Source organism: Lactuca serriola, chromosome 9 (genome assembly GCF_051521515.1).
Source record: "Lactuca serriola cultivar US96UC23 chromosome 9, Lser_US96UC23_V15, whole genome shotgun sequence".
Taxonomy (NCBI): Eukaryota; Viridiplantae; Streptophyta; class Magnoliopsida; order Asterales; family Asteraceae; genus Lactuca; species Lactuca serriola.
Genome location: NC_136416.1, coordinates 189,737,405 through 189,751,038, shown reverse-complemented (window position 1 = coordinate 189,751,038; position 13,634 = coordinate 189,737,405). Strand labels below are relative to the sequence as shown.

General features: G+C 36.4%; 1 protein-coding gene across 1 annotated transcript; it reads right to left on the bottom strand.

The window, feature by feature from the left end:
• Positions 1 to 5,652: 5,652 nt before the first annotated feature.
• LOC145076774 (inositol diphosphatase DSP1-like) lies at positions 5,653 to 7,858 on the bottom strand. Its single transcript, XM_079022566.1, has 5 exons — positions 7,505 to 7,858; positions 7,182 to 7,275; positions 6,511 to 6,568; positions 6,065 to 6,108; positions 5,653 to 5,977 (listed from the first exon to the last, which is right to left on the bottom strand). Exons 1-5 carry the CDS (start codon positions 7,735 to 7,737, stop codon positions 5,816 to 5,818), a joined length of 591 nt encoding a protein of 196 aa, XP_078878692.1. The 5' UTR covers positions 7,738 to 7,858; the 3' UTR covers positions 5,653 to 5,815.
• Positions 7,859 to 13,634: the final 5,776 nt, after the last annotated feature.

The window sequence follows — 13,634 nt, the reverse complement described above, 5'->3', positions numbered from 1 at the left end:
GATTGCAGTATCCCTCACTCGTTTGACGAGGAAGTGGTAGATTTCTGGTGGGGCCCTGAGCAGCAGACATCATTTGAGATCCTCATACAACAACTTTGTGAGGCTCCAGTCTTGACCCTCCCGAAGGGAGTAGAGGATTTTTTTGGTTTTCTGGGATGCATCCATCACCGGATTAGGAGCGGTCCTCATGTAGATAGGACGATTGATAGCCTATGCATTGCGGCAGTTGAAGCTACATGGGACGAGATATCCCACACATGATCTTGAGTTGGGAGCGGTAGAGTTCGCCCTCAAGATCTAGAGGCATTACCTCTATAGGGTCCACTGCACCATCTACACGGACCACAAGAGCTTGAGACACATTATGGATCAGCCAAACCTGAACATGAGGCAGAACAGGTGGATGGACGTGGTCAAGGATTATGACTGCGATATCCTTTACCATCCGGGTAAAGCAAATGTGGTGGCAGACGCCCTGAGCTACAAGTCAACTGGACCTTTTGTTCCGACATTATGTATGAGAATTTCCATAGACTCTCCACTAGTGGGGTTGATTAGAGAGGCTCAGGCCGAGGGAGTGCGAGAGGAAAATTGCAAGATTTAGAGGATCAGGGGAGAGATCACTCGATTTGTTCAGGATAGTCGTGGGTTGTTGACCCGCTATGGTCGGGTATGGGTTCCAATGTCTGGAAGGCTTAGATAGATTCTACTTGAGGAGGCTCGTAAGTCTCATTCTCTATTCACCCAGGGGCCACAAAGATGTTCGGGATTTGAGTTTAAGTTACCAGTGGTCGTGCATGAAGAGAGAGATCGCTATGTACATCAATAGGTGCTTGACCTGCAGGATGGTCAAAGTCGAGCATTAGAGGCCGTGTGGCAAGCTGCAACCTCTAGAGGTTCCCATGTGGAAATGGGAGCAGATCACGATGAACTTTATCACCAAGTTATCGAGAACGGTGAAGGGATGTGATGTTATATGTGTCATCGTGGATTAATTGACCAAGAGCGCTTATTTTATGGCAATTTAGGAGAGTTCGTCAGCCAAGAAGTTGGTTGATGTGTATATCCGCGAGATCATTGCTCGCCATGGTGTGCCGGTCTCTATTGTCTCAGATCGTGATGTTCGATTCACCTCCAGTTTCTAGAAGTTCCATGAGGAACTGGGCACGAGACTGCATTTTAGCAACGCTTACCATCTGCAGACACACGGCCAAAGCGAGCGGACCATTCAGACCCTCGAGGATATGTTGAGGGTCTGTGTCATTGATTTTGGTGGGAGCTGGGACTCCTACCTACCCCTTGCATAGTTCTCCTATAACAACAACTATCATTCAAGCATTAGTGCTCCACCTTTCGAGCTGTTGTATAGGCGGAGATATCGTACCCATGTCTGTTGGAGCGAGGTTGGTCATTGGGCTATGGGACGGACCGAAGTGGTTCTGTAGACTACCAAGAAAATTCAGCAGATCAGGCAGTGATTGCAGACTGCTCAGAGTCGGCAGAAAAGTTATGTTGATTGGCGCCAATTCGAGTTGGAGTTTCAGGTTGGCGATATGGTGTTGTTGAAGGTCTCACCCTAGAAGGGTGTGATCCGCTTCAGGAAGAGGGGACTGTTGGGTCCCCGATATATTGATTGTTTCGGATTGTTGCCAAAGTTGGCAAGGTGGCATATAGACTGGACCTTCTGGAGGAGCTCCGTCAGATTCATAGCACTTTCCACGTTTCGCAATAGTGGAAGTGCATATTAGACGAGTATACGGTAGTTTCATTGGATGACATACATGTTGACGAACGCTTGAATTATGTTGAGCAGCTGGTGGATGTCTTGGAAAGGAAGATAAATGTTCTGCGTAACAAGGAAATACCTTTCGTAAAGGTATAGTAGCAACATCAGAATGGGTCCGAGTTGACTTGGGAGCTGGAGGCCGAGTTGCGGGAGCATTATCAAGATCTATTTGCTACACCAGACTTCGAGGACAAAGTCTCGTTCAAGTGGGGGAGAGTTATAACATTCTGGATTTCAGGTATTCTATGAATCCCTCTTTGGTATTTTAATAAGTCAATTTTGGCCCCTGATATTGGTTTGGACCTAGCCCAAGGGGCAGATTGGTAATTTTGGAAAGTTGAGTAGTACCCTGGGCGTACATTTGGGAACGCCCTAGATATTAAGGCGCACCCTAGTATGCTGGGCGTACACTCATGTACGTTGGGCGTACGTGTGTCCGAATGAAACCCTAATTTTTAGGGTTTGTGGGGTATTTAAGCATCATTATGGGACATTGTGGCTCACTCTTTCAGCCTCCAAACCTCCCTTAGCCGTCTTGTGAGAACCCTAGCCTCATAGTGAGCATTTTTGAGCTCATGAGTGTGTTTTTGTGCCTTGAAGAAGAAGCTTGTGCATCAGGGAGTCAAGGAGGGAAGATTGGCTTGTAGATCTTGGTTCATCATTTGTTTTGGGAGCTCCATAAAGTACAAAGTTGCTACCTTTGTGTCTATTTATTCTATATCTCTCCATGGTAGCTCATTTGCATTCTTTTGTCCCAGAATGTCCTATTATAATGCATGATTCATTTTGGACATTTTGAGTTGTCCTTTCAGACCCTAGAAAGGGTTCTAAGCAATAAAAATGATGTCCCAATGGATAGAAATGTCTCATTCAATTGGTAGAAAGGTCTTAATGGATTAAGACTATGTATTAAGGGCTTTTTGGGCGTCCAAAGTCAAGTTTGAGACTTTGTGGTTCTAATATACATTTGGTCAATGGATATGGAATTTGGACTTAAGTGCTTAAGCCATTAAGCACTTATTGGAGTTTGCATACAGCTCACATACGCCCCGCGTAGAGAGTAGTACGCCCCACGTATGCAGTCAACGTCCCCGTTTTCTAGTCAATGCAAGGCTCGCGTATGCTCCGTGTTACTTTGGGGTACGCCCATCGTACGCCATCTGATGGGTTTTTGTGAGTTGGGCTTCAAATTTGGGCCGCCTTTGGGCTAGTTTGGTTTGGGCCCTTGCTGGAATTTATGAATGGAAATGACTTGGGCCAATTATGGAAATGGACCTTAGGATGAGGCCCAATTAAAGAGTTGGGCCCAATTTGGAAAATTGGGCCAATTATAGGCCTTGTATATTTGGACCTTCGGATCAAGGATTTGGAGTTGGGCCTTAGCTCAAATTAGGGAAAGGGTAAAATGGACTGTTACCCTATGTTTGGTCCCTTAGCCAAGATTGATATTCCAACTGTTGACTAGTGTTCGTTTCTGGTGATAGTTCGGGATTTTCGATGAGTCAGCATCCGGAGGTTTTCAGTTCAGTTCGACATTGTGAGGTGAGTTTTTCCTTACTATACTTATGGGTTGAAGGCACCAATGTCAGCCCTTATTGGAGGTTTATCCTAGTAGAATGTTGCTATGTTGCTATGATCTGTTTGATCTGTATATTAATAGATAGGATGATGTCATGCTTAGTGATATGTAAGATCTGCCTGTTTGTCTATAGAATAGTTTTGTGCTAAATTGCTATTTATATGTCGACATGTATGTATGTGTGTGTGGTTGGGTTGACGCAGTCCTGCTTTGTGTTGTATGCCAATAGACCCATGGCGGTCTGGATAGGCTGTAGGCCCTGCGAGGCGGTTCAGTCATGCCGAAGGCTCGGGAGCTGTCCAAATAGGCTGAAGGCCCTGCGAAGCGGTCCAGTCAGGCTAAAGGCTCATTATGCATGTTGTTGTTGGTTATGATTGTGTGGTGGTTTTTTTAGGGAAGACTCACTAAGCTTTGGGCTTACAACTTTTTGTTATATTTCAGGTACTTCAGGTGATCGCGGGAAGACGAGTGCTTGATCGTGCACCTCCTCATATTTTATGTTATGATTTCCAGGATTTTCTCTGATGTGAAACTATTTTGAAAACAATTTGTAAACAATGGATGGTTTTAGAATGTTTAACAGTTTAAATTTTTCATGAATTTTATGGATGTTACAACCCAGCTATTTTCTTGCTCGCTTTTTTTGGTCATACCTTCAGTTTGAGGTGAGGAAGAAGACCAAAACACACACATACACACACACACACACAGAGAGAGAGAGAGAGAGAGAGAGAGAGAGAGAACCCTTTTCTAATTAATAATTAATGAATACTAAAAAAATCATTTAAATATTATATAATAAAACATAAGTATAATACTCTTTTTAATTTCGACAGGGACCAAATGTGCAACAAAGCCAGACGTAAAATGATTATTTCTATAATTTGTGAAGGGTTTGGACCCATTTTATGAATGAATGCAAACCATAAGGACAATTTTTAATAGTACTGTCTTTCTTTTATAATAAAATCTAACATGGACACAAGTTTTATATTTCTCTCGGACAAAAACAAAAACAGTTTACAAATAATATACTCTGATTCCACAATAAAGAAAAATGCACAAAGTTGTGATATTATTGAAGAGTAAAATGTTCTCATATAGTAAACTGTATTTTCCAAGTTATTTCAAGTTTTTATACTATTAGAGAATATTAGTATCATAATCTTTTATTCGTCTATTTTATGGTTAAAGTTGGTGAATATCCACGCTTTGTACTAAATAAATTATATAGTTAACATTTGGCAAATTCATGTCGAAAATAATTATGTTATTAATATTAACCATGAAATATTAAGTTCTTAAATAAATTTGATATATAAAATTGTGATTATTTTGAACCATAATATAACATCTATTTAAATACATATTTTAATGGACGCTACTCGTGAGTGGCATGATAATGAAACTAAATATGATTTTCGATTTATTGTAACTTTTAATGATATGTTTATCTAATTTAAAAATTACTAATATAATTTTTTCACAGTTTTGATCATTATAGTTATTTAAAATGTAAATCATTGCTTGTTAATTAACATAATATAATTTAAAACTTTATGTTATTTATAACTATTATTGTTGTTAATTAAATTAAAAAAAAAACTCTTCTTTAAAAAAATTAAATTCTTATAAACATAGTTTTAGATATTTTTTTTTAGGTAATTTGAAAAATAGATTCAAGTTTTATATTTAAAATATTCAACTAATTTAAACATTTACTATTTAAAAAAAATAGTCTTTGAATATTTTTAAAATTTTATTTGATATCTTGATTTATATTTTTGATTTAACATGATATCTAAATTAATATTTAAATATATTATATTGATAATTCAAAAAAATTATTATTTACTATGATAATATTTTATATGTAACATTATATTTAAAACAATTAATTTAATACATTAATTTGAAATTTGAATAGTTTGGAAATTTCCAATACATTTGGTACAAATAAAAATGTTATAATCCATTAACAATAGATAATAGATAAATTTAATTGGGCTAAAAAAATTTTGAACAATTTTGTAAAGTGAAAAATTTCTTAAAATCTGTGGATGATTTGGACGTTTGGACCCTATGAACTATAAAAGTTTACAAAGGCCCAATTATAGATTTTTTGAGTCCATGCCTCGTTTAGGCCCGAAATACATGATTCGATAATATTTTAACACTCAGGAAAATAATAAATCAGAAAAATGTTCTTAAGTAAAATTTCTTTATATTATTTAACTCTCATAACTTAAGATATATGTTACAACAATAAATCATCTTAACAAATGCATGAAAGAGACTACTCGAGGCCATATGGGATTAAACTAAGAAAAATCTTTTCATGTAATCCTCAAGGAATGGAAAAAACATCATTCCTAACATACTACACATATTCCCGGTAATCATGGCCTATTCCAGTTTACTTCGGAATGGAATTGGAATTGGAATTGGAATTACCTCTTCAAGTTCAAGCTAGACGCATCAAACAACTCCATAAACTTTTGATCCGATACTCTTGCTTTAGCAGCCGCAAACCTTTGGTACTCATCAAAAATAGAAAGTAGACTCCATTTTTGCATTTTTCTTAAACATCCCACAAGGCACCCCGTTCGATGCTGAATCAAAGGGTAAATATGTCAATTCATGTTACGGATGAAACCGAAGATATATAATATAGATATTTAAGTGGATATAACACATACCTTTCCTCTTTTACAATGAATCAACAAAGGATGATTTCTTACATCTGTAAAGAACAAATATAATAATAAGTAAAACCGAAAAAATCATTAAAGTCATCATGTTTTATATTTTTTTCCTGAGTTAAAGTGATCAAAATAGAAATTTTAGTCAAAGTTTAGTGACAAATTTTTTTTTTTACAAAAGTCACTAAACTTTGATAAATATTTTTATTGTGACCACTTTTAGCTGCTATGACATGTCAAAGTGGTGGACAAAGAAAAAATTGTCAAACTTAGGTAGTTTTTATTGAAGAAACTAAATTAAAATTATAATGGTTACTATAAAAATGGTCAAAAATATAATGGCTTTCATGAATATTACCCTAAGTAAAATCCAATTTAATTAGGCTACATTTTATATTTTATAAAATAAATAGATGAAATGAAAAGAATATGTTGTTATATACCAAGGACAACTTTTAAGGCTTCTCTAATGGTATCTTCAGGAATATCATAGAAGCTTTCCTGCATCATTACAAGGTATTATAATTTATATGATTTGATAAACTAAACCTTAATTTGTTTACTTCTTGTGTTGTTTTTGTGAATTTGTGTTTGTTGATCCAAAACATGCTTGCAGTTACTAGAATGCTTACTCTTTTAATTATTTAAGTATGTATGCTTTAGAAAGTGTTAAAGAGATAGATTCATTATTACCTATTTGATTCCTGAATTGACTTAAATACTTAGATATGTAAGTCAAATAGGCTTTCACTCCTACTTCGGAATTTATGTTGCTTAGCTCAAGTTATGAGCACAAAATTTCTCGTATTTTTTCAGGGAAAATGATTCTCAAGTTTGATAAATGAAGGTACAGTTGTTGATTTTGAGCTTTCAATGATAAAAATGATAAATCAGAAACACAAATTTGAGATTTGTGGAATAGGTGAATGGTGGACAAGTAGAAAATTAGAAGGAAACATGATAAGATAACTATCAGATCTCAACTAATCTCATGATTACAGGAAGAGATCATGATGAAATTCAACAAACTTACCATCAATTATCACATGGAGTTGTCGGTTAGTCTACAAAATCTCTAAACAAAAGTGACAAAATAAACGATCGCAATCCGTACCTTAGTGCCTTCAATACCAAAATGAAACAATTGAATCCGATTTGACTTCAGGAACTCCAGATTATGCTCCGGATATGCCTCAGGACACAGATATCTAGAACAAAAAATCCCCCAAAACTGTAATATTTCAGTTAACACATTAATGTGATGTGAAACTGATATGAAGAACGCAATAACACATGATTTATCATCCAACGCGTATGTGTTGATTGAAAAATGAAGGATCAGAATTCAGAAGTTATGACTCTTAGAGTTCCCAAACGCAATCAATGTTATTCGGCTAACAATTAGCTTTAAGATCGAGTAAATAATGACTGACTTACACGATAGAGCGGAGGTCAAGGGATTTAAGGAACGAGAAGTTGGCGGAATCCGGGAAACTAGAACGGTAGATTCCATAATCGACCATGGAGAAGTTAAGAGGAGGATATAGCACTTCGCCGGTAGCATCAACTTTTCCGGTAGCCATTGTTGATAGCGTGCGAAGTGGCTCAACGAACTTGATCGTTCTGCACACGTCACCACCTTCTTGTTTGAGTTCTTGGTCCAGTTTCATGGTATGAAATTTTCAGAGAGAAGATCCAGAGAGAAAATATGAAGAAGAAGAATATTCCAGGAGTGTTTGTGGTCTACGGCAGTTATCGAATGTGACAGGGAGCACCGGAGCAGCGTATTTATAGGGTTCGGATGATGGTTAATGAGCATTGTGGGATGTGTACATGGTAACATGGCTAGTTAGATAAGCTACAAAATTACAAATATGTTTTTTAGTGGGGTCCAAATCTATATTTTTAGTTTAACTTTTGATACTTTGACATGGTTAATATGTGGTTTCGAAATAGGGCTAATGACTTGAAAGGGTAACGAACTTTTGATTTTGTTCAGATTTAGTCACTAAACTTTTTTTCGTTATTTATTTGACATTGAACTATTGAAATTGTTCACATTTTACCTTTATGACCGGCTGTTACCGGTCATAAGGGTAAAATGTGAACAGTTTCAATAGTTTAGTGGCAAATAGATAACGAAAAAAAGTTTAGTGACTAAATGTGAACAAAGTCGAAAGTTCGTTTCCCTTTAAAAAGTTCAATGACTAAATATGAATAAACTTCCTATTGTATTATGTTTTAGCAAATTATTTATTTTTATTTAATTGTAGCAACATTTGTTGATGAAGAAATCTATGAAATAAAAAAACAAAATGTAACATCCGGATTTCCAGGCATCATAATTTAAGTATTTTTCTTTTGAGTTAAAAAGAGAGACTCAACGAGTTGACGCCTCAACTCGTCGAGTAAGGTCGCGACTGATGACTCGGATTAATGAATGGACTCGACGAGTCCGCGCTGTTGGTAGAAACCCTAAATCTTTGGGCCCGAACCATATTTAAAGGCACTTATGGCCTTCAATTGCGACTACCTTTCCCATAAGTGAGAACCCTAGCGAGCTTGAGTGTGTAGAGTGAGAGGAAGAGCTATCTTGAGCTTTTTGATGTGATTTTGCAAGAAAGGAGAAGAGTTCCAGCAAGAGGGACCAAGGAAGGTTATTGTTCTGATTTATTCAAGCAAGGAGCTTCATTCTGAGGTACAAAAATGAACCCCTTTCCTTCCCTATTGTGTAGATTCCATTTTGGGGTTAGGGCTTGAATCACTTCATCTTTGGGGTTTTGAATGCCTCAAACCCCTCTTGCAAGTTTGTGTTATAGATCTAGACCCTTCTAGGTCCAGAGAGCCGAGAATATGAAGCTTTAGTAGAGTAAACCTTGGGGTTTGAAGTTAGGAAGCATTTATGGGATTTTTATGGTATATGTAGTTACTTTCATCTTACACATAGATATGAAGTATTTTATATAAATTACGTGCTATGTGTGCATATTATTTGAATACTTGTTGTCTATGCTGGATGAACGCTTTTATACATGTTTTAAAATATTTAAACGGTATATTTATTTTATATCTACAAATATGTTGCGGATGAAACATGGGTAGATGAAATAGTTGGTGTGTGATGAAATAAAATGATGATAGAAAGGTGATGATAGAAAGGTGATGATAATTAGTTAAATAGATGATGATGAATAGGTGATGTAGGATGAAAGGAGATACCATAACCTTAACCGTAGGGGTGTAAGTGAGCTGAGCTACTCGTGAGCTACTCGGGATCGACTCGTTAAAAGCTCGACTCGAGATCGAATTAAACGAGCCCGAGCCGAGCTCGAGCCCAAATATGAGGCTCATTTATTAAACGAGCTCGAGCCGAGCTTCAGCTAGTGGGCCCGCGAGCCTAAATGAGCCTAAACGAGCCTGTATATATATATATATATATATATATATATATATATGTGTGTGTGTGTGTGAGAGAGAGAGAGAGAGTGTGTGTGTGTGTGTATATATATATATATATATATATATATATATATATATATATATATATATAGGCTTGTTTAAGCTCGTTTAGGCTCGCGAGCTCACTAAATTGTTCACGAGCCGAGCTCGAGCTTCATTTTAAGGCTCGAATCGAGCTCGAGCTCGAGCTCGAGCTTCTTCAAATTAAACGAGCCGAGCTCGAGCTTGGTTAGGCTCGGGCTCGGCTCGGCTCGTTTACACCCCTACTTAACCGGAAATGTGGCGATGTAGTCATCTACCAGAGTATAGACGGCGACCACGGACTATTCTAGACAACCCAGTGGAAACACTAGCATGCCCATAACCTGTAGGTGATGAATTACGAGTTCAGGCGATGTTGTAACTACGTATTCATGCGATGATACTCTAACCCCTTACTATGAATTACGAGTTCAGACGATGTTGTAACTACGTATTCATGGGATGTCACAAATTCCGCATGCCAAACCACTGGTCATAATTTACATCAGTGAAAATGGTTCATTTTTTTGTAAAACAAAAATCAGATTGAAAATTTTGATTTTTTATTTTGGAAAATGTCAAACCATTGGTTTTTTATTTTGGTTTCGGTTTTTTGTTTTTTCTTTTAAATATATTTTCAGGGTTTTGTTTTTTTTTTATTTCATAGATTTCTTCATCAACAAATGTTGCTACAATTTAACAAAAATAATTAATTTGCTAAAACATAATACAAGAGGAAGTTTGTTCACATTTAATCATTGAACTTTTTAGAGGGAAACGAACTTTCGATTTTTTTCATATTTAGTCACTAAACTTTTTTTCGTTATCTATTTGCCACTAAACTATTGAAATTGTTCACATTTTACCCTTATGACCGATAACAACCGGTCATAAGGGTAAAATGTGAACAGTTTCAATAGTTCAATGGCAAATAGATAACGAAAAAAAATTTAGTGACTAAATGTGAAAAAAGTCGAAAGTTCGTTACCCTTTCAAGTCATTACCCCTTCAAAATATTACGTTGATGGTCCATGAAGTTACTTTGACATGGTTAATATGTGGTTTCAAAATATTACATTGATGGTCCATGAAGTTAACTCTGTCTAAGATTCACCGTTAAATGCTTGTGAAATGAAAAATCCGCCCTTATACTAAAATTGATAAAACAATTATATATTTTACATGCTGGAGCATGAAAATGCTCTACAAATAATGAGTGATAGTTAGGTTATTTATTTCTTTTTATTATATTGTAGGTATGTATTTTCTCACTCCTATATAAAGGGAGAGTTTGTCATTTTCTTAAGTGTGCATTAAAAATGTAACTTTACTAATGAGAGATAGTGGTGGGATCTCTCCCCACCTAGGGAGAGTTCTTTCTCCCACCTATTTGCTTGTATTGTTACATTTTATCTCTTTTTTTATTATTATCTATGAAATTCTTATCATATATTCTTCATGTTATATATTTTTATACCCGTTAAATCTCGAGATATTTTTCTTCCGCGTCTAATGTTCATTCAAAATGGGTTCTATCAATTGGTATCAGAGCGCACCTTGAAGGTTCAAGCGACCAGTTCAAGGGAACGACTCCCGTTCGGTGATTATCTTGAAGATTTTTTGGTGTTTTTGCAAGAATTTTCGGATCCAAACCGGAAATTTTTGATGAGTTTTCTATTTTCTGGTGCTGATTCTTGCTTAGAAGAATAAATTTGTTGTTGATGCTCATTTAAATTTTCTGCTAGAAATCATTTTCTTAATGTTCTTATTATTTTGTTGTTGAAGAAATGGAGAAAAATGGGAGAAGAAATTAATTTTGTGATCTTAAAAAGATGTTGAAGAATGTGCTTCAGAAGGTTCTTATTGTTGGAAGAAAAGACACAAATTATGGACTTATTATTCAAGAAAGTGGAGAATTTTTTTACCCAACAACTCTTAAATATTCATGAGGTATGAAACTTTTATTCCTCAAATTTTCTTGTTGTGAATCTTAAAATTGAAATGTTTGGGCGTGCTTGGTGTTTGCAAAAATCACAATGTCCTTATTGCTCTTTTGGGTAAAGTGTATTCCACTTATATTTGCCTTCCCAAGTAAACCATGTGACTTTGACCCTTCCCATCAACTTTTGTCCCCTTAAAACCCCATGCACACTCCTCTTTTTGCCTTCCCAAGACCTCTTTTTGACCCAAAATGCTTTAAAACGATTCCCTATATTAAAATATGAATAAATGGCCTTTTTGACATCATTTTTCATGAAAATTAACATTTTTCGTCATCTGTTCAGCCCTTCTCGGACCCCCGACCCGCAGCCAAAAACTGCCTACCGGAGTCTCCTAAGAAGCCTCCCTGGTACCCCTCTTAGCCTTGATCCGCAACCCTTCTTAGCCTAGGTACTGCAACCCTTTTCAGGCCTAAGTACGACAACCTCTTAGCCAAACTGACAAGCCCGCAGCCTCATTCTCCCTTCTGACCGATGTCCCTTTTTCCTGCTAATCGAAGCCTCTCTTTCTTGCCTTCTTGGCCCGCAGCCTCGATCTGCAATCCTTCCTCATGCATCGCAGCTCGAACCGTAGTTCTTCCCACTATAGTTTCGCATCGTAGCTCAACTTCGCCTACCGCAGTCTTCCCTCTTCCCTCGTTACCGCAGTCACTACTTGACTCTACCAACGTAACCCACTCACTTCGGTACCCACTGCAGTCCTTTTATCCCGCAGTTCTCTTATCCGCAATCAGCCCCCTGACCCGCAACACTTTCTTCCTATCCGCTACTAACTTTTTCTCCATCTACACCTCCTTCCATCAGCAGCCACTTCTTCTAAACTTCAGCCCTTCTCAGCTCCTCTTCCCTCTTCCTCTTCGGCCTTCTTCTAGCCTCCTTCCTCCCTCCCCTTTCCTCCTTCCTTCTTTCCTTCCCTCCTTCCCTCTCATCAGCCCTCCTTTTTTTTTTAAAAAAAAAAAAAAAACAAGTCTTCTTATTTTTTTAACTCCATTTTTTACACCAAATTTATTTTATTTTATTTTTTCCAGCCATTGTTTTTATTTAATTTTTTTTAATTAATTAACTTTTTAACACCAATTTTTTTATTTAGTCATTTTTTTTAACACCAAATTTTATTTAGCCAATTTTTTTATTAAAACCAATTATATTTTTTTTAAAAACTAATTATTTTTTTAACACCAATTTTTGCCACAACCCAACCTTGGATAGTCATATTGGTTCATTTCATGCCGATTATTTTGGAAGACTTCTGTTCTTTCCAAAAAGATTACTTCATACCGCAGTCGGACTTCATATTATTCTTTGTGTCGTTTGCACCGCAACGGCGATGGATCAAAAAAGTTGTTTTGCATTCTTCACTTTATGGGATTATTATGACTTGTCGCTCTTGATCTACGGTTGACGAATCATGTACCTTGAGCATGTGGACTTTATTTTCGATTGAATACCACTTCGATAGTTCCGGCACCGCAGTTTGGGTATTTTGATATCTTTTCGGCACACCAGAGATTATTTTTTCATGCAGAGTTATTCTCTTTTCTATGGTATTTATTCGAGGAGCCTCCAGCAAGCTTCAGTTTTGAACATAGAAAATCAAGTTAGTCAAATTTTCAAAGTTCTACAAGACAAATTTCCTGGGACACTACCAAATTACATAGAGACCAATCCAAAGAAAATGTAGACATAAGGAGTCTAGCTAAAGACTTCATAAAGAAGCGCTTGTGGGAAGCAACCCAACGAGTTTGAACATTTTTCTTTCATTTTCTTGTCTTTTTTTGCATTACTTTTATAACTAAATCTAAGTACTTTTATCCTTTGAAAGTGAATGAACTATTAAAATGGAAAGTTGAGTTTAACAATTAAATAAAGAAAAAATCATAAAAACACCAGGTTTAGAACTTTTCATAAGCAATTCGTGACGAGACAGTATAAATGCAATGCAATTTTGATAACCGACTTTAAACCGTAAAGTGTCTTCTATCGTAACGTGAATATATTATCACATCGAGATTTAAGCCGTAAAACAAATTTGTAAATGCTGAGTATCTTATTCTTAGAGAATTCATCTCAAATCTTTTGCTCTCTTT

Bases quoted from the DNA above. Each gene is read 5' to 3' on its own strand.
- LOC145076774 (XM_079022566.1), bottom strand. From the start codon at position 7,737: ATGAAACTGGACCAAGAACTCAAACAAGAAGGTGGTGACGTGTGCAGA. The intron at 7,276-7,504 runs GTAAGTCAGTCA...TTTTTGTTCTAG, and splicing joins CTTGACCTCCGCTCTATCGT to ATATCTGTGTCCTGAGGCAT. The intron at 5,978-6,064 runs GTATGTGTTATA...CCTTTGATTCAG, and splicing joins TTCATTGTAAAAGAGGAAAG to CATCGAACGGGGTGCCTTGT.